General features: G+C 61.7%; 4 protein-coding genes across 4 annotated transcripts; 3 read left to right on the top strand and 1 right to left on the bottom strand.

Annotated features, from left to right (window-relative positions):
* Positions 1-216: 216 nt before the first annotated feature.
* On the bottom strand, positions 217-9,024 carry LOC119711197 (nuclear migration protein nudC). Its single transcript, XM_038161055.1, has 9 exons — positions 8,867-9,024; positions 7,824-7,901; positions 4,976-5,197; positions 4,626-4,709; positions 4,135-4,248; positions 3,544-3,738; positions 2,901-2,984; positions 2,692-2,810; positions 217-1,082 (listed from the first exon to the last, which is right to left on the bottom strand). The coding sequence occupies exons 1-9, from the start codon at positions 8,960-8,962 to the stop codon at positions 1,031-1,033; spliced, it is 1,044 nt and encodes a 347-aa protein (XP_038016983.1). The 5' UTR covers positions 8,963-9,024; the 3' UTR covers positions 217-1,030.
* Positions 9,025-9,931: 907 nt separating this feature from the next.
* Positions 9,932-11,890, top strand: LOC119711085 (nuclear receptor subfamily 0 group B member 2-like). Its single transcript, XM_038160832.1, has 2 exons — positions 9,932-10,746; positions 11,284-11,890. Exons 1-2 carry the CDS (start codon positions 10,221-10,223, stop codon positions 11,535-11,537), a joined length of 780 nt encoding a protein of 259 aa, XP_038016760.1. The 5' UTR covers positions 9,932-10,220; the 3' UTR covers positions 11,538-11,890.
* Positions 11,891-13,160: 1,270 nt separating this feature from the next.
* LOC119711044 (G patch domain-containing protein 3-like) lies at positions 13,161-18,418 on the top strand. The gene is made up of 7 exons (XM_038160720.1): positions 13,161-13,536; positions 14,083-14,477; positions 15,937-16,111; positions 16,820-16,879; positions 17,125-17,246; positions 17,417-17,544; positions 17,899-18,418. The coding sequence occupies exons 1-7, from the start codon at positions 13,188-13,190 to the stop codon at positions 18,116-18,118; spliced, it is 1,449 nt and encodes a 482-aa protein (XP_038016648.1). The 5' UTR covers positions 13,161-13,187; the 3' UTR covers positions 18,119-18,418.
* Positions 18,419-19,068: 650 nt separating this feature from the next.
* On the top strand, positions 19,069-24,602 carry LOC119711209 (GPN-loop GTPase 2-like). Its single transcript, XM_038161118.1, has 6 exons — positions 19,069-19,142; positions 20,215-20,648; positions 22,348-22,504; positions 22,752-22,912; positions 23,469-23,599; positions 24,030-24,602. The coding sequence occupies exons 2-6, from the start codon at positions 20,232-20,234 to the stop codon at positions 24,100-24,102; spliced, it is 939 nt and encodes a 312-aa protein (XP_038017046.1). The 5' UTR covers positions 19,069-19,142; positions 20,215-20,231; the 3' UTR covers positions 24,103-24,602.
* Positions 24,603-25,289: the final 687 nt, after the last annotated feature.

Below are 25,289 nucleotides of genomic sequence, written 5' to 3'. Positions count from 1 at the left end.
AATGCTCCTGAGCAAACACAGCTCCCACTGCCACCTCCTGAGGGAGGGACCGACCATCAGTCCAGAGCTGGGAGCACGAGAGGGATTCACAGGCAGCTGCAGAGAGCACAGGCACAGCACGCCTGGCACCCCTTCCCTCTCCCAGCCTGGATCTCTGATCCCTTCCCTCTCCCAGCCTGGATCCCTGATCCCTTCTGCCAGAGAAACCACACGCTGTGCCTGAGATATTCTTGTTTTCCTTTATGTTGCACTGCAGTTTTAACAGACAGAACATGCAGAGTGATGCCACTCGTCAGCGGGAGCTCGCACAGCGCGTGGCCAGAGGGGAGAGAGGCTCTTGGGGAAGGGGCAGGAGACACTCCCAGCAACAACAGCATCCCCAACGCCCCCCACGTCCTCTCCCACCCACAGCCAGGGACTCTCCAGCCTCTCCTTGCTCCAGGACAGCGGGCTGACCCCTCCATCTGTGCCGGGAGCCCTGCAGTGCTCCAGCTGTCCCACTTCTGGCACAAACAGGAGCAGCAGCAAGGAGAAGCAGGGTCTGTCTCCACTGCAAGAGCTGTGCTTTTCAGCTGCTGCTCTCCCTTCCCAAGAAGGCAGGAAAAGATTTCCTTAACAAAGTAAACTGACCCTTGTTTTGCCAGGAGAGCAGGAGGGAGCAGAACTCAGGAGTACCTGTGCCAGGGGCAAAGAGCAGACGAGCAGCTCGGAGCAGCCCAGGGGAGCCAAGCAATACCTTCAGGATTTATCCCAAAACCTCCCAGGTCTGGCTCTCTCAGCCCTAGCACCCTTCCTGCTCTAACCTCCTCCTCTCCTGTGCCCTCTGTGAGTTGTGGCACGTGGCTCTGTCTGGAGCTGCTCTGGGGCCCTGCCTCTGCCCCAGGACACCGAGGGTGACTGAGCAGCGCCTCCACAGCAAGCTCGGGTGGGGGATGCTGAAGTTTAACTTGCCCAAGGTGAGGAATATCCAACCATACACATCCTGCCCCATGCAAGGGGCTGACTGAAACAGGGGGGGAAGGGGGAGAGCTCAGTTGAATTTAGCCTTTGAAAAGTCCATTTCTGGATGCTGTTCCATGAACCTGCAAGGAGAACAAAGACAAGAGTTTGTGTGAGTCAGCGGGAGCCAGCCGGCTCTGTTTGGGCAGGGAAGGGTTCCTGCTTCCTGCACGGTGCAGCTCTGCTGCAGCCCCACGCCCTCCGCAGCAGGGAGGGTTCTGCTGAGCTCCCTGGGACACATTCCCTGGACTTTCCCTACCAACACCTTTTCCTGGGGTCACTGGGAGCAGCATTCCTGCCAGCCTAGCAGGTCAGCAGGCCCAGGCACACGGGAGCTGTTAATTATCAAACACACCCCCTGCACTGCCACGGCGCAGGCTGTGGGGCACGGGGGAGATGGTGAAGGCAGATTAGGGCTGAAGCTGCAGCCTGACAGCTTTACTGGCAATACCCCAGTGCTCTGACAGGAGAGTCTCGGGGAGGACGTGACCAGAGGCATCTGGTTTCACACCAGATGAAATCTGATTTCAGATGTACTGCAGTCCCAGCAGAGGGAATCACAGAATGGGGTGGGTTGGAAGAGACTTTAAAGATCATCCTGTTCCAACCCCGTGCCCCGTGTGGCCAGGGACACCTTCCAGGGGCTATCTGGACTCAGGCTGCCACAGCAGGAAGCTCTGAGGGCAGTGCTCTGTGCCCAGTGCACACAGAGGCTGCTCTGCTCTGCTCCCCAAGGCACACCTCACACCACAGCCCTGTGGAGGCCTCACACACTCTGCAAGTCAGGGCAGGCTCCTCTGTGCTCCCCTCTCAGGGCTTCCTCAGGAGCAGCGTTCCCACCTTCCACTTCCAGGGCCATCTGTGCTGTGAGGATCGTGTCCTTGTTTGGCAGCCAGGACAGCTCCAGGGGCAGACATCAGCACCCACACGGGTGTCACTGAGTCACCTCTGCCCTGGACAAAGTCTAAACTTCCTCTCCATCCTTTGCCAGCTTCCAGAGCACCAAACAAGAGGCCCTGCCAGCGAGGTGTCCTAGAAGTGGCCTTCTGGGAGCAGAGGGTGCTTCCCATCCCACTGACCAGCAGGGCAGCCCGGTCTCTGCCCTGCTCACACCCCACTCAGCTTCACAGAGAAGCTTCTGGCACGAGAGATGAAGCCCAGGAGTCAGGTCAGCCACAGCAATCCTTCACCCAGAGATAAGGTGTGGGGCTGCACTCGCTGAAGAAGCTGTGTGACCCAGAATTGCCTCCACACCTTCCCACATGGCCTTGGGAGCTCCAGGAATCGTTTCCCTGCCACGGTGCATTTATGTCAAACAGGGCAATAAAGCCATAAAAGTGGCTCGGGGACAACTGTCTGGAGGCAAGAGCAGGGAGGGAGGGAGGGGTGATTAGCTGCTACCAAGGGAGATTACACACCAATCAAGACCATGGTAAAGGTCAGCAGAGATGGCACCTCCAGTTCTACATGTGCCTTCTGGACTCCAAATCAGCAGATTAGAATTCCAGAGCTAGGCTATTCCCAGATTTCCCCACTAGGCTTTCCACCCCCACGGGCTCTCACAGACACTGCTGGTGGCCAACAAAGCAGTGATGGGCACGGGTGAGCATGACTGGCACCGAGGGCCAAGCTGCTGCTGCCCTGTTTGTGCTGAGGGAGGCAAAGCCAAGCAGAGGAATGAGCTGCACCCACTTTTTCAAAATATCCTGCTTCTTCTGCTCATCAGAGGTGGGCAGGCCCATGGACTTCTGTCGCTGGTCATACATCATCTTCTCCACCATGCTGCGGGTTTCGCTGTCCAGGTCTGACAACTGAAAGCAAGATCCAGATTGGAACAGCCCTGGGCTCAGCTGAGCTAATTCCCGAGCAGGCTCTGTCCCACCAAACAGAAGAACTCTTACCTTTGAATTCTCTGGGTTAATTTTCTTGGTGTTGATTTCTGGGTCTGTGGAGACCAGCTTGTTCCACCATTCCATCTTGTTGATCTAGAGGATGAAGAAGCAAAACCAGTTCATCCTTCTTGGACTTGTTCTAGGGTTTTTAAGTCTCAGTCACAGGAAAAAAAATTATGGAATCAAACTTTATTGGACACTTTTCTAAATATCAGTAAAATCTGAACATAGATAAAGGGTATTTTTGTTTCAAATTACTTTAGGCAGCTGAAACTTTCCCAGCTGGGAGATCTGAGAGAATGTCAGATGTCCCACTTGGCATGACATAAATGGGATTACAACAAACCACCTGGAGTGGCCCAGAGGGACACAAGGAGGGACACGAGGAGGCCTGTCCCTGGATTTTAACGTCACTTACAGATGTCAAAACACACTAAAGGACAACATTAAAATGACTGATTTCCTTCCAGCTTTTCCTGAACTGCTGAGAATCACACTGGATATCCTGGAATAGCACAAAATTACACTGAAGATGGGGGAATCAAATACCCCACTGCAGTGGCACCACTGACAGTGTGCCCAGGAGCTGCTTCAGCAGAGGGCCCAGAGGAGGCAGCCAAGCCTGACTCCTGCCCTGCCCATGCTGCTTTACCTTCTCCAGGTGCACGGTGACTGTTTTGCCATCCTCAATGAGCCAGGAGCTCTCCTCCACCTTGACCTCGTTGAAGAGCTCCCCATCAATGACAGGGGGGTGGCCCTTGAGGCCCACCTTGAGGCGGCGTCTCTGGATATCGACCACCACGTCCTTGCCCTTCAGCCTGAAGCTCACCTTGAAGGGCACAGCCAGCTGCAGCAAAAAGGAGCAGACCTGAGCAGCTGGGCAGGGAAATTCCTCCTTCCCCTGCCATGCTGCTGCTCCAAGCCCTCCTGCCTGGGTGTCACAGAGCCAGACAGAGCAGGGACTCTTCTCCTTGAGGTACTGAGCGAGCAGGAGGTGAAAGGAAGGGACCATGAAAAGGGAAGCAGATTTTGATGCCTGGTTAAAACAAGACCAAAATTTGGAGAACTACAGCTCTAGGGAATTCTACTGAGTTAGCAAGCTCTCTCCCAGCTATTGAAACATTGCTGTTTCCAACAAGCTTCCAGAGACAACTGAGACACAGGGAATTGGCTTCACATCTTACCAGCACCTGCTCTTATTCCCTGTCTCAGATTCCTCAGATTACTCATAAAGCACACTTACATCCAATTCTGAAAGAGTCTGTGTCCATCTATAATTTGGAAGGTCAGCTCCATTGCCAGAGTTGGGCTTAAGTTTTCCTTTATCCTTCTCATCTTCCTCTTCATCATCCGTTCCCTAAGCAATCCAAGATAAAGAGAGAAGCTTTTCCAGTTCCCATTGCAACAACAGCTCTTTGGTTTTGTAAGGACTGCAGGTCAGTTGTTTGTATCTTATACCCACTTAAATTTAGCTCCAAAATTAATAGCTGCTTCTGGTAAAACATGACTGCAAGAAAAACACCCATATGCCCTCTGTACTGGCACATTTAGGAATTAACTGCATTTTTAAAGCCAAATTTTCTAATTTGCATTTTCAAAGTGTGAGTTTTGGACAGGGCTTGGAGCAACCTGGTGTAGTGGAAGGTGTCATGGCCGAGGGAATGGGATGAGCTTTAAGGTCCCTTCCAACCCAAACCATTTTATGCATCTAAAGTATCTGCAGACAAGTTTTACCTGTTTGTTGGAATCTGAAGATTCACCTTCCTCCTCCGAGGGTTTCACTGGCACACTGTTACCCTGCCCTTGTGCCTCTTTCTTCTGTTGGAAAAGAGAAGAGCAGGAACGTGCTCAGCCAAGAGCTGGCACTTTGTGTCACCTCCTGAGCTGGCACTAGATGGCCTCAGCCTCTCAGCCCCAGCTGAAGAGCACCACACTGCATCCCACTTTGAAAACAGGGAATTTTCAGCCCTTAGAAGAGTTACAGCGCAGAGGTGCTGCCAAGGGGAAGATCCTGGACAAGATCTAACCCCTCGTGGCCACAGGGAGCACAGAGCTGCCCCTGCAGGTGCCTGGCAGGCTCTCACCTGGTTGATCTCGAGCTGCAGCCTCTCTGCCTCCTCGTCTGTGAGCTCCTTGATGCGCGGCTCGCCGGGCTGCGGGCAGGGCCTGTCCTGCTGCTGCCTCTGGCTGGCCAGGCGGGCGGCACGCTCGGCCTTCTCGCGCCGCTCGGCCTCCTGGCGCGCCTTCCGCTCCCGGCGCTCCTTCTGCGCCAGCTTGTTGTGGTGGCTGAAGGCCTCTGTGATCAGCTGGGGACAGGGGCACAGGGGTTAAACAGCGCCCACGTCACACCCGAACCAAGCACACTCCTCTCCTGAGGAGCACAGCGTGTGTGGATGTGGCGTGGATCTGCAGGAGCACAGGGTGTGGATCTGGAGTGTCCCCAGGAGCACAGGGTGTGTGATCTGGTGTGGATCTGGTGTGTCCCCAGGAGCACAGGGTGTGTGGATCTGGTGTGTCCCTGCAGGAGCACAGCGTGTGTGATCTGGTGTGTCCCCAGGAGCACAGGGTGTGTGGATGTGGTGTGTCCCTGCAGGAGCTCAGGGTGTGTGATCTGGTGTGTCCCCAGGAGCACAGGGTGTGTGGATGTGGTGTGTCCCTGGAGGAGCACAGGGTGTGTGATCTGGTGTGTCCCCAGGAGCACAGGGTGTGTGATCTGGTGTGTCCCCAGGAGCACAGGGTGTGTGATCTGGTGTGTCCCCAGGAGCACAGGGTGTGTGATCTGGTGTGTCCCCAGGAGCACAGGGTGTGTGATCTGGTGTGTCCCCAGGAGCACAGCGTGTGTGATCTGGTGTGTCCCTGCAGGAGCTCAGGGTGTGTGGATGTGGTGTGTCCCTGCAGGAGCTCAGGGTGTGTGGATGTGGTGTGTCCCTGCAGGAGCACAGGGTGTGTGATCTGGTGTGGATCTGCAGGAGCACAGGGTGTGTGATCTGGTGTGTCCCTGGAGGAGCTCAGGGTGTGTGATCTGGTGTGTCCCTGCAGGAGCTCAGGGTGTGTGATCTGGTGTGTCCCTGGAGGAGCTCAGGGTGTGTGGATCTGGTGTGTCCCTGGCGGAATGGACATCCAGCTGGACACCAGCACCAGCTTGCTGTGGTGGCTGAAGGCCTCTGTGATCAGCTGGGACAGGGGCACAGGGGTCAAACAGCGCCCACGTCACACCTGAACCAAGCACACTCCTCTCCTGAGGAGCACAGATGTTGGGAATCTTCCCTCCATCTTCACTCAATTTTTTTGACTGGAAATCTAGAGAGTTTTCAATTCAAAAAAACAGAGAGGGAAGTGAAAAGGGAGGAAAAAGGGAAAATTTGAAATATTTAAATGCAGTCCTTCCTAGTTAGGCAGGAAGTATGTTTCTAGGAGATGAAAATCCTCCACTGATTTTGTCCTTTGTGCAATTCCAGCAGGACGAGCTGATGCCCAGCCCAGCCACCTGAAGCTACTCCATGCCTCCAGGACAGCTGGACACACCAGACCCAGTTCTTCACCTACTTCTGACCTCTCCCACGCCCGGGCCTTTCTCCAGAGGGAGCCTCAGTGCCACGATTCAGAGCAGGAATGCTCGAAGCACTTGTTTTCACACTGAGGGGCGAGCTCCTCCCTAAGTGCCCTGCTCCAGCCCTGCTCCCAGCTCTCTGGAGGCTGCTGTGGCTCTGGCAGGCACAAGCCCAAGGTCTCGGGTGCCGAGGGAAAGCTGAGTACACGGGCAGGGAGCCAGAGAATTGCCCCAGGCCCGATAAGGCCAGGGCTGCTGTGCACAGCAGCACGTAGGTGAGCTGAGGTCTGCCCCAGAAAACAGCACAGCAGATCCCCAGCAGGGAAACACAGGGGAACACTGATTTATTTATACATCTGTTTACCCCGGGAGCTTTGGGGTGGGGGGAATCCAGACCCTTTCCCGAGCCAACTGTAGTTTGTGAGCGAGCACAGAGTGTTTCTGTTGGCTTTGGGAGCAAGGAGTGCTCACACAGCTCCAGTGTCCCCTGGAGTACAGAATGCAAGGTGTGCTTCCCCCAGGATGTGCCAGCCTGCTCCCAACACCACGATCCAGGTAAGGAAACCACCTGCAGTGCCTGAGCTTGTCCCTGTCCCTGTCCACAGCATGAGCCTGCTGAAACAGCCCCCAAAGCATGCAGTGCCTCTCCCACCCTGTCCTTCCCTCATGCCAAGGGCTCGGCAGGGCTGGGGAAGCAGCTCCTTCCCCGTTTGCTGCGTTCCCATGGTGCCAGAGCATCTTCCAGGGGGCCCAAGCACGGCGACAGATGCCACCACCCAGGCAGCAACGCTGCTCTCCACAGGCACAGCACTGCCGAGGACAGCAGCCAGGCAGCTGAGGTGCTGCTCAGGGGGTCACACAGCCCAGGAACGGGGAGATCTGCCCTCTGTTCCACAAACACGACAGCAGGGTGCACCTTTCCTCCTTTCTCTCAGAGAACCACAGGATGTTTTGGGTTCAGAGGACCTCAAAGCCCTCGAGCTCCAGCCAGGGCTCCCTGCAGCAGAGGGGATGCTCTGTGCAGCCCAGCCAAGGGGCAGCTGATGCACAGAGCCCTGGACTTTGTGTTTTTCCTGGGCTGAGCAAACAAGGTAGCGGGGGTTATCACCTGCTGTGTCACTGCTAAGTCAGTGTGTCTGGCAGGTTTGCTTTCCAAACTAGCCTTTGGCCAGAGCCTGGCAAGAAACCTGCCCCGAGGCACAGCAGGGAGCGGGGTGCTCCTCACCCTGGCAGGGGCAGCCCTGGCTTTCCTTCCCTCGGGAGCTGCTGGTGCCCAGGTGCACCCAGATGCTGGGAGCTGTCCAAGCAGGGAGCCCTGGCGTGGCACACACAGGGTGGGAGGGAAGGGACAACAGCTAAAGGCCTGGAGGTTCAATTTTTACCTTCTCTGCTACTCCATCCTCTCCCCCGGTGAAGAAATCCGTCTTCCTCCTCAGGAAGCTGAAGAAGGTGTTCACGAGCTGGGGAACAGGGTGGGGAGAGAAGGAGCAGTGAGCCCAGGTCGCCGAAAGCCACCCCGTGTCCCTGGAGCAGCCTTGATCCTTTGTCCTCCCTATCTGTGGCTGTGCCAGCAGCACCCAGCCCAGCACACCCAGCCCCTGGGCTCCCTGCAGGGGCCTGGGCTGCTCTGCGGGAAGGCAGCAGCTCACTCCAGCTCCTGCTCCCACAGCCAGGCGTTACCCCGGCAGGGATGGATTTATGCATGCATGCCTCTAGCCCATATATATATATATTATATATATACTGCACGTTTTGCTTCTTTGCACACCCAAAAGCACACAAACTCCTCATTTTTACAGCTGCCAGGGGACAAATGCACCGATGCATGAAGCAGCACCTCCAAACCCCCTCTGGAAACCCAAATTCTCCTTCAACTTGGCTGGTTTTATTTCCCGGGAATCCTGTCCCGTGGGGGCTTCACTCCGAGGTTCTGCCACACGAGGGGCTGTTACAGGACCCTTTTTTATAAATCACTTCTGGGTGGGATGTGGCTGGGATGTTCCCGCACCCTCCAGCCCCGCATCCCGGAGCCCGCCGCCGGTGGGACCGGGGTGGGCGAGCAGATCCCGAGCACGGGGGATCCCCGGTCACGGCCAGGCATCACGGGGCTGTGCTGGGAGGGTGACGGGGCGAGCTCGATGCTGCCCCGCGCTGCTTTGCCCCGCTGTGACCCATCACAGGCACTGCCGCGCACCGGGAGCGCTCCCGGGGCACCGGGGCCGGGCTCGAGGGCGCCTCATTAACACCGCACTAATTAACGCGCGGGGCCGGCGCTGCCGGGGGCCGTTATCGCCGCTCCGGGAGCGGAGCACGTGCATCGCCCGCTCCACGTGCCGGGGCGGGGCCCGAGGCGGCCGGGCCGCTCCCCGCGCTCGCCGCTCCGGTCCCGCCCCGCCCTCCCCGCGCGCGATGGCGGCGGCGCTACCTCGCGCACGCCGCCCTGGTGCTGCTGGGCCATGGCGAGCAGCATCCCGTCGAAGCGGTCCTCCTGCTCCGCCGCCTCCTCCGCGCTCAGCCCCATCGCGCCGCCGCTCCGCACCGGGCCGCCACCGGAACCGGAACCGGAACCGGCGCCCGCGGAAGCGCGAGCCCCTCTCCCCCGACTGCCAATCCCAGCGCGCCCGCGCGCCGCCCTCTTCGCTGATTGGTCGCCAGCGCTGTCAATCTCGCAGGGAAGGGCGGGCCGCGCGGCGCGGCGCGGTTGCCATGGCGACGGGCCGCGGGGCGCGGGAAGGGCCCGGGCCGGGCCTGGCCGCTCCCGCCGGGGCCCGGGGCCAGGAGCGCCCCCCGAGCCTCCGCTGCTGCAGGCTGGGCCCCCCTCCGCCGCTCCTGGGCTCCACCCCTTCCCGGCTCCGTTCCCCTCCCTGGACAGCTCCGTGTCTGTCTTGCAGCGAGGGGCCCACAGTGGGCCCAGGGCCTGGGGGCCACCCGAACAACCACTGCCCACTTTGGCTCGTGTTCAGCTGCTGTCGACCAGCACCTCCGGATCCCTTTCCACTGGGAAAATAGGAGAATTTTGGCCTTTTTTCCTCCCTTCCTCTCATTCTGCAAATGGGAGCGTTTTCCCTTTCCCAGCCCTGTGTTTCCTCCGAGAGACACGGCCCCTGCGCTGTGTTTCCAATAGGAAAATACGAGAACTTTGGCCTTTTTCCCTTACTTTCCTCTCATTCTGCGAACGGCAGCGTTTTCCCTCCGGCCCGGTGTTTCCTCCGAGAGACACGGCCCCTGGGCCCATCCCAGCCTGCCGGTTCACCGGGTTCCTCCTCCTCCACCACAACAAGCGGCTGGTGAGCAAGGCCAGGCAAACAGCCGCTGATAACACAACTTCCAGGTTGCTCTTCCCAAGGCCGGGCGCCGCCGAACGCCGGGCTCAGACGAGCGCGCCGTGTTTGTCTGTGAACCCTGGCAGCGACACCTGCTCCGCGGGGCCTTGGTGCCAGGGTACAGCCTGGGCTAATGACTCTGTTTATCCTGTTTGGGTAATCCTGATAAGGCCGCACAACCCCTCCCCGCGATTCATTGAGAAAAACGGCCGTTGACCGCGCCTGACCCACGAGCCCAGCAGCAGCGGGGTTGGCCGGGCGCTCTTAATGAGGGCTGCTTAATCAGGGCGGTCAAGGCTGCCGAGGGGTGTTCACTGTCACCCGGCCTTATAAGAGCTGCCTGCAGCAGCCAGGGGCTGGCAGAGCCGGCAGGACGGGGACGATCCATCCCGGGACGCGTTTTGGAAGGGATTTTGCGTCTCTGCCGCCGAGCGTCGACGAGGAGCCGGCAGAGCCATGAGCGCCGGCGTGGATGGGGGCTGCGAGCGGTGCCGCTGCCACGGCAGGGACGGGCACCCCGCCATCCTGTACACCCTGCTGAGCCAGGAGCTGCAGCCCGGCGCGGCCCGGCAGCGCTGCCCGTGCCGGCAGCGCCGCGCCGTGTGCCTGCGCTCGCCGCAGCTCACCTGCCGGGCCGCCTCCCACGTGCTGCTCAAAACCATCAGCTTCGTGAGAAACGTCGCCGCCTTCCGCCTGCTGCCGCGGGAGGACCAGCTGCTGCTGCTGGACAGCTGCTGGGTGCCCCTGTTCCTGCTGGGGCTGGTGCAGGACGTGGTGACCTTCGAGGTGACGGAGGCCCCGGCCCCCAGCATGCTCAAGAAGATCCTCCTCAGCGGGCAGAGCAAGGGGCAGGAGCCCGAGGGGACACAGCCCACGCTGGCGGCCGTGCAGCGGCTGCAGGGGTGCCTCAACAGCTTCTGGAGGCTGGACCTGAGCCCCAGCGAGTTCACCTACCTGAGGGGAGCCATTCTCTTCAATCCAGGTGAGTGCCAGGCCCTCGTGGCTCTGCCGGCCAGCGCTGGCAGCTGGACACAGAATCATGGGGTCCCGGAGCCACTGAGGCTGGAAAAGATCTCAAAACCATGGATCCCCTGTGCCACTCCCCACCTTGTCACCGGCCCAGAGCACTGAGTGCCACGTCCAGGGATGGGGACCCCGCCACCTTCCCAGGGGAACACAGAGCTGCTGGCCTGGAGATGCTCGGAGATGGGCAGGTGTGGGAGCACAGAGGGCTGGCCACCTTTTCCCCAGCTCTGGTCATTCCCAAATGCTCTGGGAAGCGGGAAGGAAGGATGTCAAAGCCTTTGCCCGTCCTGCAGACAATAAACCCTGGATTCCTCTACTTTTAAAGCATGGCTTTCCCTGTTAGGGGCTGTCCGTCCCTCAGCAGCATCCCTGGAACAGCAGTGCCTCTCCAGCGCTGCATCTCCTCAGCGTGGCCCCGGGAAGGGAGGGAATGGGACGAACCTGGAGCCGTTTCCCATCCCTGACCTGCGTGTCGCTGTGCTGTCCCCCGCAGACATCCCCGGGCTGCGGGCCGCGCCGCGCATCCAGAGCCTGCAGCGGGAGGCGCAGCGGGCGCTGCGGGAGCTGCTGCGCCCCGAGCAGCAGGAGCGCTTCTCGGACATCCTGCGCCTGTCCTCCTCGCTGGGATCCGTCCCCGCCGCCCTGGTCACGGCGCTGTTCTTCCAGCCGGTCATCGGGGGCGCGGCCATGGGCGCGCTGCTGGCCGAGATGCTGTTCGCGGTGCCGGGCTGGCCGCTGCCGCGCTGAGCGGGGCCGGCGCCGCTCCGGAGCGCCATCCCCGCAGGGCTCGGCAGCTCCTGCTCCGCCTGGGCTGGTCTCCCAGCGGGCAGAGGGTTCTCTGCTCCCGGTTTTTGCTCGTTCTGCTGTGAGCTGCCAGCAGTGAGGGCTGTGCTCAGCTCTGACAGCCCGCCGGCCGAGGGCTCGCTATGGAATCAGCTCCGGGTCTGGCTTCCGTGCTTGGAATCCTGGAAATGCTCAGGACGTTTCTTCAGGGAAAAAGCCAGAGTGTGAAACCCTACAGGGTGCACAGACTCACCCCTCCTTTCCTTAGATTCTCTCTTTCCTCCGAAATTCCATGAAATACAACGGGATTAAGAGCACTTAGCAGCACCTGAACCTACTGCGCCTCCTGTGGGGCTCTGGGCTTTCCTGTCCGTGTGAGAAGTTAAACCCGAGCCGAGCTGGTTTAGGGGGAGATGCAAACCTCCCTCCCTGGAGCCAGAGCCAGGCGCACACCTGGCACACTCGCTCCTCCCGCCTCCCCCAGGTGAGGGGTCAGTATTTTATAAGCGTACATTCGCGTGGTTTGTACAGAAGATGCAATAAATTATTTTTTTAATAAAATGTTTGGTATTTTGGAGCACGGTGGTGCCTTTTCAGCAACGAGAAAAAAACTGCAGCCGTGGAAAAGATAGAATGGAACAAAAAAGGGATTTTCCATCTGGCAGCGCAGACAGGTTGGCCGCTGCCAGCGGGAGGGCTGGATGAGCAGCCCCTGGGTGCTCCCAGCACACAGAAATTCGGGGGGCGAATCCCCGAGCACACCTTCCCCAGGTGTGAATGCAGCTGTCGAGCCTGTCGCGGGCGCTGCCAGCCGCCGTGGCTCAGCCAGCGGCACAAGCGAGCTGCCAGCTGAGCCAGCCGAGCCCGCGGACACACGGGAATGCTGGCAGCGGCGGTGGGGCTGCCCTGCCCTCCGCGCTGCTCCCGCCCGGCCAGGCAGCCCTGAGCCGGCCCGTGCCACCCACGGGAGCCCGGGGACAGGGCACGGCCCCAGGGGGGGGCTGGACGGGGACAAGGCCACAGCCTGGCGTGGGTGAGGAGGGCAGCCCCGAGACCCCCGGGGGCTGTGACCCCCAAAGTCTGGGACCCCCGGGGATCCGTCCTGCTGCCCCCCGGGCCTGTCAACCCCCCCACAATGGGGGATCTTGGTCCCCACCCCTGTGACCCCCCAGGGTCCTGTCCCCATCCCTGTGACCCCCAGGGTCCTGTCCCCAACCCCTGTGACCCCCAGGGTCCTGTCCCCACCCCTGTGACCCCCAGGGTCCTGTCCCCAACCCCTGTGACCCCCGGGGTCTCTGTCCCCACCCCTGTGACCCCCCAGGGTCCTGTCCCCAACCCCTGTGACCCCCCAGGGTCCTGTCCCCAAGCCCTGTGACCCCCAGGGTGCTGTCCCCAAGGCCTGTGACCCCCAGGGTCCTGTCCCCCCCACCGGGCCCGGGGACCCCCAGGACGCCCCGCCTGCCGCGCGCCTCCCCGCCACCAGGCGGCGCCCTCCACGCGCCGCGCGCAACGCCATACCGCACGCAACGTCATCACCGCGCGTAACGTCATTACCGGCGTAACGTCATTACCGCACGCAACGTCATCACCGCGCGTCAGCACCGGTGGGCCAAGATGGCGGCGCCCAGCGGCAGCGGCGGCGATGGCGGCGCGGCCCGGTACTGCCTGGTGAGCGGCATCCCGGCCGCGCTCCGCTCAGCGCAGCTCCGCGCCTACTTCAGCCAGTTCCTGGAGGCCGGCGGCTTCCTCTGCTTCCACTACCGGCACCGGCCCGAGCGCCCGCCAGCGGGCGGCGGCGGCGGGGCCTCGGCGCCGCGCACCTGCTCCTGCCTGGTGTCCGTGCGGCCCGGCCGCGCCCGCCGCTTCGTCCGCATGTACTCGGGCAAGCGCTGGGTCGGGCCCGGCGGCGCCGCGCTGCCCGGCCGCTGCCTCATCCGCAGGGTGCGCCTGAGCGCCGGGACAGGTACGGGGGGCGTCCCGGGACAGGTACGGGGGGTCCCGGGACAGGGACGGGCGGGGGGTCCCGGGACAGGGACGGGCCGGGGGTCCCGGGACAGGGACGGGCGGGGGGTCCCGGAGCAGCACCCTCGGGCACCGGGGTTCAGACTCCTCGTAGGGCTTCCTTAACGCTGTAAACCTGCTCCCTGCTCGTCTGTGGGTCCCCCAAAACCATCCCTGCTCTCCTGTGGGACCCCCAAACCATCCCTGCTCTCCTGTGGGACCCCCAAACCATCCGTGCTTTCCTATGGGACCCCCAAACCATCCCTGCTCTCCTGTGGGACCTCCAAACCATCCCTGCTCTCCTGTGGGACCCCCAAACCATCCCTGCTCTCCTGTGGGACCCCCAAACCATCCCTTGTGTGCTGCGGGCCCCCAAAACCCTCCCTGTTCTCCTGTGGGACCCCAAAACCATTCCTCCTCATCTGCAGTCCCCCCACACCCGCCTTGTCCCCTCCCGTGTCCCCTGCAGCCCCCCACACCCGCCTTGTCCCCTCCCGTGTCCCCGCAGGCCCCGAGGCTCCTCCCGGCGGCCCGGCCGGGGCTGTTGTCACCGAGGCGGAGCTGAAGCGGCTGCCCGAGTTCAACCCGCCCTCCTTCATGCCCCGCGGCAACGTGGGCACCCCCCTGGGCGAGTTCCTGGAGCTGATCCGGGCCTGCAGGCTGCCCCCCCGGGTGATCAGCAAGCTGCAGCTGTGCTTCCCCAGGACGGGCTCCTCCCGCAGGTACGGCAACGTGCCCTTCCAGTACCAGGGCACCGACACCCTGCCCGGCGAGGACAGAGTCTACACGGCTGCCGGGGATGAGATCACCGAGGGAGAGGAGCCCGTGGCGGCGCTGACTCAGCCAGCCCAGCCCCATGAGGATGAGGAGGAGCAGGAGGAAGAGCAGTCGAGCTCCGGTGACGTAAGTGGAACATTCCAGCGCCACCCGGGCTGGGCTGCTGGGGCTGTGGGGGCACATCCCGCTCTCAGAGCTCATTCTTCATCTCTTACTTGGACAAATGATGTGTTCAAACCAGCTCTGAAACAGGATGGGTCACCCCTTGGTGCCCTGAGCCCCCCAGGCTGCTCGGGGGTGGTGGGGCTGGTCCCGAGGAGGGGCAGGGGGGAGGCTGGTGCTGCCAGCAGACCCTGCCCTGCTGCCTGGCAGAGTGGCTCTGCTTTGCTGCAGGTGGGGTGGCAGAGCTCGGGCAGCACGGTGGTGTGCTGGGATGACGAGCAGAGCTGCACAGAGGGCTCACCCTGGATGCTCCTGCACTGGGAGTTCAGTCACTCTGGGGAAAATGGCTTTGGTGACAAAGGCTCCTGGAGAGCTGGGCAGGGCAGGAGCCATCCCACCCTGTGCCTGGCAGACGCCTGTCTGGCCTGTTCTCCAAACCTCTGTCATTACAGATCCCCAGGCAAGCCATTCCCGTTCTCTGCTGCTCAGAATTAACTCGGGTGCCAAATCTCTGCTGCAGCTGCTCCCCATGAGTTTCTCCTGGCAACGCGGGGCACAGAGAGCGCTTTGTTCCCTCCTTTCTCCAGCTTTTTATCCAGCCTTTCCTTCTCCAGACTAAACAGACTCCTCCAGCTGTTTCTCCAGGCTGCTCCTGGCTCTGCAGCCGTTCTTTGGGCTGTTCCTTGGCCGTGCCCAGGGCTGGGCAGGCAGCTCTGTGTCTGTGCCAGGGAGCTGCTTCCTGCAGCCCACGCAATCTCCTGGGGCATCAGCTGCATGCAGTGCATTCCTGGCTAGTGCTGACTGCAGGTCCAGCACCCTGCTCCTTACATGGGCATCAGGGGCAGGTGGGGCCCGGGGTGGGGGTGCTGTGGGGTTTCTGCTGCTGACTCTGGGAGGGCTCTTAGTCAGGGATGAGCTCATCCCTCGTGTCGGGGCCTGAGCCCGCGAGCCCGGCTCTGCCAGCAGAGCTGCTCCAGGGGAGGGCGTGGGGACAGGCCAGGGAGCAGCAGGGGCTCAGCTGTGTCCCCAGCACTGTGCCAGGCTGAGCTGCTGTCCCCAGCTGCATCTCGGGCTGAGCTGCGTCCCCAGCTCCATGCCAGGCTCAGGTGCTGTCCCTTGCAGGACAAGGACATGTGTGAGAAGTGGCAGGGGACTGTGCTCTGTCCCCAGCTCCATCCCGGGCTGTGCTGTGTCCCCTGCAGGACAATGACATGTTCAAGAAGTGGCAGGGGGAACTGTGCTGTGTCCCTGCTCCATCCCACACCATGCTGTCCCCTGCAGGATGATGACACGTGTGAGGAGGGGGCTGTGCTGTGTCCCTGCTCCATCCCACACCGTTCTGTCCCCTCCAGGACGATGACACGTGTGAGGAGGGGGCTGTGCTGTGTCCCAGCTCCATCCCACACCGTGCTGTCCCCTGCAGGATGATGACACGTGCGAGGAGTGGCAGCGGCACGCGGCGCTGCACGAGGACGTGACGCAGCAGGAGCGCGCGCGGGAGCGGCTCTTCGAGGAGGAGATCGAGCTCAAGTGGGAGAAGGGCGGCTCCGGCCTCGTGTTCTACACGGATGCCCAGTTCTGGCAGGAGCAGGATGGAGGTGACCCCGGCGTTTGTGTCACCGAGCCCACGGGCTCAAACAAGCTGTCCAGGGCAGCTGGAGCCAGCAGCACCGTGCCCTGGCTGCTGAGCCTTCCCTTGGCACGGAGCTGGGACCCCCGTGGTGCTGCTGGCAGCCCCTTGGGTGGGCGCTGGGGTTTGGGGGGTCCCTGTGGCCATTTCCTCTGTGCTGGGGCAGCACCCCGAGTGCAGAGCTGTGTCCCGTTCTGCAGCAGGCACGTGGAGGGGCTGGGGAGGGCCCAGGGCAGGGGCTCAGCCTGGAGCAGAGGAGGCTCAGGGGGGACATTCTGGCTCTGCACAGCTCCTGCCAGGAGGGCACAGCCGGGGGGTCGGGCTCTGCTCCAGGGGACAGGGACAGGAGGAGAGGGAACAGCCCAGGCTGGGCCAGGGCAGCTCAGGCTGGGCACAGCAGGAATTTCCCCATGGAAAGGGGGCTCAGGCCAGGGAGGTGGTGGAGTCCCCATCCCTGGAGGTATCCAGGGAAGGACTGGGCATGGCACTTGGTGGTCTGGGCTGCTGACAAGGTGGGAACGGGTCACAGCTGGACTGAATGGTCTTGGAGATGTCCAGCCTCAATGATTCTGGGGTTCCTTCCTGTTCTGTTGGAGAAAACGGGGAGCACCAGCAAGGAACACCACAAGCCCTGTGCCAGAGCTCACCTGAAGTGCTGCTTCCCTTCTCTTGGCAGACTTTGACGAGCAGACGGCCGACGACTGGGACGTGGACATGAGCATCTACTATGACAAAGGTATCAGAGCTGAGCCACCCACGCCAGGGGAGCCAGGGAAACTCTGACCAGGCAGAACTCGGGAGCTCTTTGTCATTCTTTGAAAGCACCCGAGCTGTCAGTGAACCTGAAACAACGTTTTTCTGGTCTGGCAGCAAGGCTTGCCAAAAAGAACAGGTTCTGCCTCCTCTGCTGGTGCTCTGGGGAGCACGCTGGTGGCGCCCAGCCTCCCTGGGCTGTGCTGACTGTGGCTGCTTTGTCCCCAGATGGAGGGGACAAGGACGCTCGCGACTCGGTGCGGATGTGGCTGGAGCAGCGGCTGCGGGCTGGGCTGGAGGAGGGATCCGTGTCAGGGCAGCACATTGGCACCTTCGAGAGGCACACCAAGGTGAGCTCTGCCTGCCCCAGGGCAGGAGGGGCAGGGCAGGAGGGGCTGGGCCACGGGGATGGGGTCAGGAGGAGGAGAGGTCTCGGCCGTGGGAAGAGGGCAGAAGGCTCTGGGAAGATGAGGGTGGGATTTGTCCAGCATGTCTCTGATGGTTTTTTCTCCTATCCCAGGGCTTTGGCAGGAAGGTCCTGGAGCAGCAGGGCTGGACAGAGGGGCTGGGCCTGGGGAGCAACAACTCTGGCATGGCAGAAGCTCTGGACAACGAGGGCCAGAACCCCCGGTGCAAGAGGGGGCTGGGGTGAGTGCCCCGCTGCCCTCCCAGCCCCTGCTCCCACCTGTGCCCAGGCTCACAGCAGCTGAGGGGCTGCAAAGGGAGCTGGCTGGGGACACGGCTGTCCCAGGGCTCTGCCTTTCCCTGCGCAGCTGGGCAGTCCCACAGCCAAGCAGGCTGCTCTTCCTGACACCTGGGGCTCCTCGGTGGAGCAGGGCTGGAGCCGCTGTGGGAGCTGTGCCTGCCCATGGCAGGGGCTGGAACTGGGTGGGTCTAAGCCCAAACCATTCCAGCCCAAACCATTCCAGGAAAGGAGCTGGGAAGCTCAAGGACGCCTGATGGCCTCTGCAGCCTCCACCAAACCTTTCTGCTTCCCTCCAGGTACCACGGGGAGAAGCTGCCAACCTTTGTAAGGAGGAAGAAGCCCCGTGGTGACAGCTCTGTTGTCATCTCCACCATCTACGATGACCCTGAGCCCCAGGACATGGGTGACCAGCTGCTCAGGCGCCAGCCCCCCACGGCCATGAAGTACAGACAGGACATGGCCTTTGTCCGAGCGTCCCAGCCCGCCCTGGGCAGCCTCAGCGCCCAGCCACGCTGAGCAGGGACTGTCACAGCCTCTGTCCTGCTCCCCAGTCCAGGCTGGCTCCTGGTCTGAGCGGAAGCAGGGTGTTTTTGTATTTATTTTTGGTAAAAATACAGATTTGTAATTAAAATCGCCACAGTGTTTTTTTTTTTCCCCCCACAAATTGAACCCTTCAAATGAAAGGAAATGATGTTCTGTGTGAATGAAGAAGGATTTAGGGTGATTAACACTTACATTCATGCTGGGATCAACCAAATGTGTGCGTTTGTGAGGCTGAGGAAGCAGAACTGCAGCCGAGGAGTAGGGGAAGGACAAGTACAGGCAGGGCAGCGTGACTGTCCTTCCCTGCCTGAGCGTTCCTCGGGCGTGGCAGAGGATTCTCTGCCTTCCCTGTGCCTCTGGGTAGCGGGTGCTTTCCAGGGTGCTCTGCCCCCTTCTCCTGGCCCGGGCAGAGGGGACGGCTGTGTCCTGCTGACCCAGTGCTGAGAGGCCAGGCCCTGTGTGACTTCTTAAGGGGTGAAGGGGGAAAATGCAGGGAGGAATTCCTCCTTCCTCCTGCCAGGAGGGTGTAGCCACCTGGGAGCTGGGCTCTTCTCGTCGATGAGTGGCAAGACATTGTCTTAAACTCCAGGAAGGCTGAGGGTGGACATTAGGAAGAATTTATTTACAGAAAGGGGGATTAGACTGGGAACAGGCTGCCCAGGCAGGTGGTGGAGTCCCTGTCCCCAGAGGCGTTTAAGGAAAAGCTGGGTGTGGCACTCAGTGCCGTCGGGGTGTTCGGTCAGAGCTGGGGCTCCGCGGCCTCAGAGGCCTTTTCCAACCCAGTTGATTTTGTGATTTGGGAAAAAAGCGGGGCTGGGGCGGTGCCGGAGCGCCAAGAGCCGGCGCCGGGACTCGAACCCTCGAACCCGCGACCCCGCGGGGCTGCGCGTCCTCCAGGCCGCCAGAGGGCGCTGTGGCAGCGGCGGCCGCTCCGCGCCCGGAACGCGGCGCTCGGGACGCGCGGCCACCCGGACCCGCAGCGGGGACACCGGCGGCGGTGAGCGGCCTGCGGGAGCGGCGATAACGGGATGGGGGGATAACCGGGATGGGGGGGGGGATAAAATGGATTGGGGGGGATAACCGGGACAGGGGGGGATAACCGGGATAGGGGGGATAACCGGGACGGGGGGGGGATAACCGGGATGGGGGGGATAACCGGGATAGAGGGGGATAATCGGGACGGGGAGGGATAAATGGGACAGGGGGGAATAACCGGGATGGAGAGGGGGGATAACCGGGATGGGGGGGATAATCGGGATGGGGGGGATAATCGGGACCAGGGCAATAACCAGGGATGAATCGGTCTGGGCAAGGAGGGGAGATGGGAGGGAGAAAGCGGGAGCGGGGAAGGAGGGTCATAAGGGAGAAGAGGGAACGCGAGGGAAACTCAGGGGGACAGATGGGGGGGTGAGGAGAAAGGGACACGGGGATGCATGGGCCCTGTGAACACAGACCAGAGCCTCAGTGGGGTGCTGTCCCTATGAACACAGACCAGAGCCTCAGTGGGGTGCTGTCCCTGTGAACACAGACCAGAGCCTCAGTGGGGTGCTGTCCCTACAGACACAGGCCAGAGCCTCAGTGGGGTGCTGTCCCTATGAACACAGACCAGAGCCTCAGTGGGGTGCTGTCCCTACAGACACAGGCCAGAGCCTCAGTGGGGTGCTGTCCCTGTGAACACAGACCAGAGCCTCAGTGGGGTGCTGTCCCTACAGACACAGGCCAGAGCCTCAGTGGGGTGCTGTCCCTATGAACACAGGCCAGAGCCTCAGTGGGGTGCTGTCCCTACAGACACAGGCCAGAGCCTCAGTGGGGTGCTGTCCCTACAGACACAAACCAGAGCCTCAGTGGGGTGCTGTCCCTATGAACACAGACCAGAGCCTCAGTGGGGTGCTGTCCCTATGAACACAGGCCAGAGCCTCAGTGGGGTGCTGTCCCTATGAACACAGGCCAGAGCCTCAGTGGGGTGCTGTCCCTACAGACACAGACCAGAGCCTCAGTGGGGTGCTGTCCCTACAGACACAGGCCAGACTCTCAGTGCTTTGTCCCGTGTCCCCTCTCGGCCCCGGCAGGCGGAGCATGAGCCGGCATGGCCGAGGGCAGCGGGAGCAGCGCGGTGGCCTTTGGCCAGGTGGTCATCGGGCCCCCGGGCTCGGGTAAGAGCACCTACTGCCACGCCATGCGCGCCTTCCTGGCGCGGCTGGGCCGCAGCGTGGCCGTGGTCAACCTGGACCCCGCCAACGAGGCCCTGCCCGGCCCCTGCGCCCTGGACATCGGCGAGCTGGTCACGCTGCCCGACGTGATGGCCAGCCTGGGGCTGGGCCCCAACGGGGGGCTGCTCTACTGCATGGAGTACCTGGAGGCCAACGCCGACTGGCTGCGGGAGCGGCTGCGCGGCCTGCGGGGACGCTACCTGCTCTTCGACTGCCCCGGGCAGGTGGAGCTCTACACCCACCACCAGGCCCTGAGGAACGTCTTTGCCCAGCTGGCCAAGTGGGATTTCAGGGTAGGGATGGGCTGGGGCAGCGCAGGAGCTGCGGGCCCCCGGGCACAGCGGGGGCTCTGCTGGCTGCTGCCTTCAGGAGGTTCGTGGCCTTTCGGGTGAAGTGGCCTCGTCAGGGAAGGAGGGGGATTTTGCCCTGTTTTATGCTGGGAGAGATTGGCAAAAGAACGGCCTGGCAGGGATTTTAGTGGGACTGGGAGCAGCAGCACAGATCCCTCCCTCACACTTGGTACAAAACCCCAGAAGGGGTTGGGTTGGAGAGGAGCTCACAGCCCATCTCATTCCATGGGCAGGGACACCTCCCACGGGCCCAGGGAGCCCCGGCCTGTCCCTGAACACCTCCAGGGACGGGCAGGAGTGCGTCCTGCTGTGCTGCAGGATCCTGCCCCAGCCCGGGGCTGTTCCACCCGGCGTGGGGCTCCGTGTGTGCCAGCAGCCCTGGCACTGCCCCGAGGAGTGCAGGGGCCGTGCCAGCCCCCGCTGCAGCCCCAGCAGGGCCCCGCAGCCCCTGGGACGGGCCCTGGGCTCTTGCACAACGGGAGCTGCAGGTGAGGGCAGCCCCGAGCTGCTGACGCTGCGCCTGGTGCAGCCCTGGCTGCTCTGAGCAAGCAGGGCAGCTTCATTTGCTTGAGAATGCCACTGGGAATCTGCACATCAGAGCTGGGTTTCACTGCAGTGAGTGGACAGGGGGTTGGAGCTGCTAAAAGAGGACGTTTACAGGGCTGGTTCTGCTCTGCCTGGGAGCCCCAGGCTGGCTGGGCTCTGCTGCTGTGACTCAGCCTCAGAGCCCTGACTTGGAGTGACTTCCCCGGCTCTGGGACCACATTGTAACAGCCACACAAAACCCAGGGAATCAAAGCGCTCGTTAGCGTGATTATTAATTATTGGTGCCAGCCACAGGGGACTCTCCCAGCAGAAGGTGGTGTGCTGCAGGTTCTGCTCCTGGGGGCATTCCTGTGGGGATCTGGAGGCAGCTGTGCTGTTCAGGGGGGGAGTTGCCCCAGCTCCCACCCCAGAATCCCTGCAGAGTTCAGACAGGTGGAAACTGCAGGGAGAGGAACCCTGAGAAGAGGGGCAGCAGCTGCAGGTTGGAGTTTCTTGTGGTGCTCTTGGTGGAGCTCCAGAAGCCTCCCCAGAGCCCTTCCCTGGGCCTGAATCCATGCTGGTGCCTGGCTGGGAATGCGGCACAGGCGCTTCAAGGGTGTGAGCTCAGTGTGGAGAGGAGGCTCCAGGGAGAGCTCAGAGCCTGCCAGGCCATGAAGGGGCTCCAGGAGAGCTGCAGAGGGGCTGGGGACCAGGATGGAGGGACAGCACACAGGGAATGGCTCCCAGTGCCAGAGGGCAGGGCTGGGTGGGATACTGGGAACTGGGAATTGTTCCCGGGGAGGTTGGGGAGGGGCTGGGGCTGCCCCCGGATCCCTGGCAGTGCCCAGGGCCAGGCTGGATGGGGCTGGGAGCCCTGGGACAGTGGAGGTGTCCCTGCCATGGCAGGGGTGGCACTGCAGGGGCTTTAAGGCCCCCCTGACCCGAACCAGCCCCAGACCCTCTGATGCTGTTTCGTGGGCAGGAGCTGGGAGCTCGGAGCTCGTGTCCCCAGGCGGTGCAGCCAGGCCCGAGCAGGATCCCCCGTGGCCCCCTCCACGCGCAGGGCTGGCTGGGCACGGTCTGACCTCGCGTGTCCCTTTGTCCCCTCGCTGCCCAGCTGGCTGCCGTGCACCTGGTGGACTCCCACTACTGCACGGACCCCGGGAAGTTCATCTCTGTGCTCTGCACCTCGCTGTGCACCATGCTGCACGTGGAGCTGCCCCACGTCAACGTGCTCTCCAAGATGGACCTGATCGAGCACTACGGGAAGCTGGGTGAGGAGCTGCTCTGCTCGGGGGGAAGGGACCTCACCCCTCGTGTCTGCTGCCCCCCCGCAGGGGCAGGGACACCTTCCAGCAGCCAGGGTGGCTCAGAGCTGCACGCTGGCCCTGGACACGGAGGAGTTTGAGGGGGAGGGTGTGGAATTGGGGTTCCAGGCGCAAACAGCTGGGTGGGAACTGCTGCAGATCCCCCTGTGCTCCAGCTCCCAGCCTGCCTTCAGAGCTGCCCGTTCCCCCGCAGCTTTCAACCTGGACTATTACACCGAGGTGCTGGACCTCTCCTACCTCGTGGACCACTTGGCCTCCGATCCCTTCTTCAGGAATTTCCGCCGCCTCAACGAGAAGCTGGTGGAGGTGATCGAGGACTACAGCCTGGTGTCCTTCGTGCCCCTCAACGTCCAGGTGAGCCAGGAGGGAGCAGGGAGCCCTGCGTGCGCAGCAGCTGCTTTTTGTGTGCCCAGAGCCACGGGGCTGGAAACCTCAGCTGTGAGGAGACCCGGGCTGGAGAGCAGGGAAGCACACCCAGGCTTGTAAATGATCTGTGGCAGCCAAAGGCAAGGAAAAGGCTGATGGGCTTGGGGCTACCCGGGCCTTGTGTCCTGGGGTGGGGAATGCAGGCTCCCCCTTCCTTCAGCTCTTCTGGCCTGCGTTTCAGATCTGGGTTGGGGGTCCCCTAAAACCTTGTTAAATTAGGGAGCAGTGACTAATGAAAAGGGGGAGGGAGGGCTGGAAATGTCCTTAATCAGGCAGAAGTGTCAGCAGGCAAATGGGCTGGGAGGTGATGAAAGGGAGTGAGAGGGTGGAGGGCCAGTAGCAGTGTCCCTGTTTGTCCCTGTTTGTCCTGTTGGTGGCCTCGGGCGCTGTCAGGGTGGCCCCGAGCCCTGGGGCAAAGGGCCCAGGCCAGCGTGAGCTGCTGCCTGTGGGGAAGCAGCAGTGCCAGCGAGCTCCCTCCTGCCAGGACAAGCAGAGCATGAGGCAGGTGATGCAGGCTGTGGACAAGGCCAATGGATATTCCTTCGGGGACCGGGAGCAGCGCAGCCTGGAGGCGCTGATGTCGGCAGCTGTGGGGGCTGACTTCCACTTCTCTTCGTATCCTCTCTGCTGCTGAGTTGAATTTCTGTCTCCCTGGGGCACAGAGGCTGAATTTGCAGGCCCAGGTTCATCATCTGGTGGGTGACCCACGTGTGGGGAGTGGGGTGTGCTCAGCCCAGCAGACACTTGTCCCCACCAAAGGTTGGGAATTCGTGCTCTGAATGTGTCAGGAACCTTCTGACAACTTTCCTCTCTCTCACCCCCCTTGGGTGGATCTTCCCTTCTCCTTCAAACCATACAATTGATTCTCCTGGGCTTGTCAGGCCTGGGATCAGGCAGAGCCAGAAGTGGCTCAGGTGATGCCTCTTCCCGATGGCCTTCGGGCTAATGTGAGGCTCGGCTGGTTCCTCGCTGGGAACTTCAGAGCTCCTGCAGAAGGGAGTGTTTGAGCCCAGCCCCTCGTTTTCCTTAATTACTGCGTTATCAGCACCCTGGCAGTGCAGGAGAAGTATGTGCAATCTCAGGACAAAGCTGTGGAAGAGGAGGTGATGGATCTGTGACACGCCCTTCCCTGGCTCCTCTGTTTTGACACCTCTCCTTTTCCTACCCGGAGCTTCGGCTGTGACTCAGAGCATCTGGAAGCCTTTCCAGGCAGAGTCTGGGCCCTCTCTGGGGGGTTTGACCTCCCGAGCTTCTTCTCCCTGCCCCGAGCAGGGCTTTGGCAGAAGGGAGGTGGCTGAGGGTCTTCCCTTAGGAACAGAGAGACTGAGCCAGGGAAGGCAGGGAGAGCAAGGAAAAGAAGCGAGATAAGGTCTCCTGCATCGTGACCAAGATTGATCCAGAGAAAGAAAAATCAGCTGGAGCTGCCTCATGGGCAGTGAGAGTGGAGGCAGCAGTGCTGGGTGTGCTGCAGGAGAGCGTGCACAGCCCCACGCTCCCAGCGGAATCCAGGCCAAGACGCCTCCACGCCGTCCCAAGGACAGAAAGATGTTTGTTTTTCTTTTTCTTAGAAATAATGATGGACTCTTTCTTAATAAAACGCTCCTCGGTCTCACTTTCATCTTCGAGTTTGCTGAAGCTGAATAAATAAACCCAGGAGTGCTCTGGAGCCCCAGGCCAAAGCGCCTGCGCTGGGAGCGGCGCTGGCCGGGACCTGTCCCCGTGTCCTGCTGGGGACAGCTCGGCCTGGGAGGGCTGGGGGCAGCAGGAGGGCACAGCTGCTGCTCCTGCACTGCTGCTGCTGCTCCTCACTGCCCTGCTGCTTCTGCACAGCTGCTGCTGCTCCTGCCCTGCTGCTCCTGCCCTGCTGCTGCTCCTGCCCTGCTGCTCCTGCAGCGGTCCAGGGGCACACACGCTCACACACACAAAATGCCAGCTCAGCTTCTTTGGGTTAAGAAAGCCCCTGTGTGACTCAGCTCGTGGTTTGCATCTCAGGCCTTTCCCAGGAGCAGCCTTGGGTGTCCTCATGCACCTTCCTTCTTCTGGCCTTGCTTTCTCCACGTCCCAAGTGCTGGGGCTTCCCCTCCTGCCCGTGGAATCCCCTCTGGCGCTGGCAGCAGCTCTGAGCCTCCCTGCTCCCTGCCCTGAGCCCTGCTCCAGGCAGCAGCCGGGGCTGGATCGGGGGGCTGGGGGTGGACTGGGGGGCTGGGGGTGACAGGTGGGGTGTCCACATCGGGGATCCTCCAGGTGCCTCCAGGCAGCTCCACAGGGATGGGAGTGGGCGCGACTCCCGGTCCCAGCTCTGCAG

This window comes from Motacilla alba, chromosome 23 (genome assembly GCF_015832195.1).
Source record: "Motacilla alba alba isolate MOTALB_02 chromosome 23, Motacilla_alba_V1.0_pri, whole genome shotgun sequence".
In the NCBI taxonomy this organism is placed as follows: domain Eukaryota; kingdom Metazoa; phylum Chordata; class Aves; order Passeriformes; family Motacillidae; genus Motacilla; species Motacilla alba.
Note: the sequence above shows the minus strand (reverse complement) of the source record. Positions and strands in the feature narration are given on the sequence as shown.

What these genes read in the sequence shown, in the direction of transcription:
- LOC119711197 (XM_038161055.1), bottom strand. Translation starts at nt 8,962, where the DNA reads ATGGGGCTGAGCGCGGAGGAGGCGGCGGAGCAGGAGGACCGCTTCGAC. An exon ending in TTAACCCAGAGAATTCAAAG is followed by an intron (nt 2,811 to 2,900) that starts GTAAGAGTTCTT and finishes TCTTGCTTTCAG; the next exon opens with TTGTCAGACCTGGACAGCGA. An exon ending in AAGCAGGATATTTTGAAAAA is followed by an intron (nt 1,083 to 2,691) that starts GTGGGTGCAGCT and finishes TTCTCCTTGCAG; the next exon opens with GTTCATGGAACAGCATCCAG.
- LOC119711085 (XM_038160832.1), top strand. Translation starts at nt 10,221, where the DNA reads ATGAGCGCCGGCGTGGATGGGGGCTGCGAGCGGTGCCGCTGCCACGGC. An exon ending in AGCCATTCTCTTCAATCCAG is followed by an intron (nt 10,747 to 11,283) that starts GTGAGTGCCAGG and finishes TGTCCCCCGCAG; the next exon opens with ACATCCCCGGGCTGCGGGCC.
- LOC119711209 (XM_038161118.1), top strand. Translation starts at nt 20,232, where the DNA reads ATGGCCGAGGGCAGCGGGAGCAGCGCGGTGGCCTTTGGCCAGGTGGTC. An exon ending in CGAGCACTACGGGAAGCTGG is followed by an intron (nt 22,505 to 22,751) that starts GTGAGGAGCTGC and finishes GTTCCCCCGCAG; the next exon opens with CTTTCAACCTGGACTATTAC. An exon ending in TCGTGCCCCTCAACGTCCAG is followed by an intron (nt 22,913 to 23,468) that starts GTGAGCCAGGAG and finishes CCCTCCTGCCAG; the next exon opens with GACAAGCAGAGCATGAGGCA.
- LOC119711044 (XM_038160720.1), top strand. Translation starts at nt 13,188, where the DNA reads ATGGCGGCGCCCAGCGGCAGCGGCGGCGATGGCGGCGCGGCCCGGTAC. An exon ending in GCGCCTGAGCGCCGGGACAG is followed by an intron (nt 13,537 to 14,082) that starts GTACGGGGGGCG and finishes GTGTCCCCGCAG; the next exon opens with GCCCCGAGGCTCCTCCCGGC. An exon ending in CCTTCGAGAGGCACACCAAG is followed by an intron (nt 17,247 to 17,416) that starts GTGAGCTCTGCC and finishes CTCCTATCCCAG; the next exon opens with GGCTTTGGCAGGAAGGTCCT.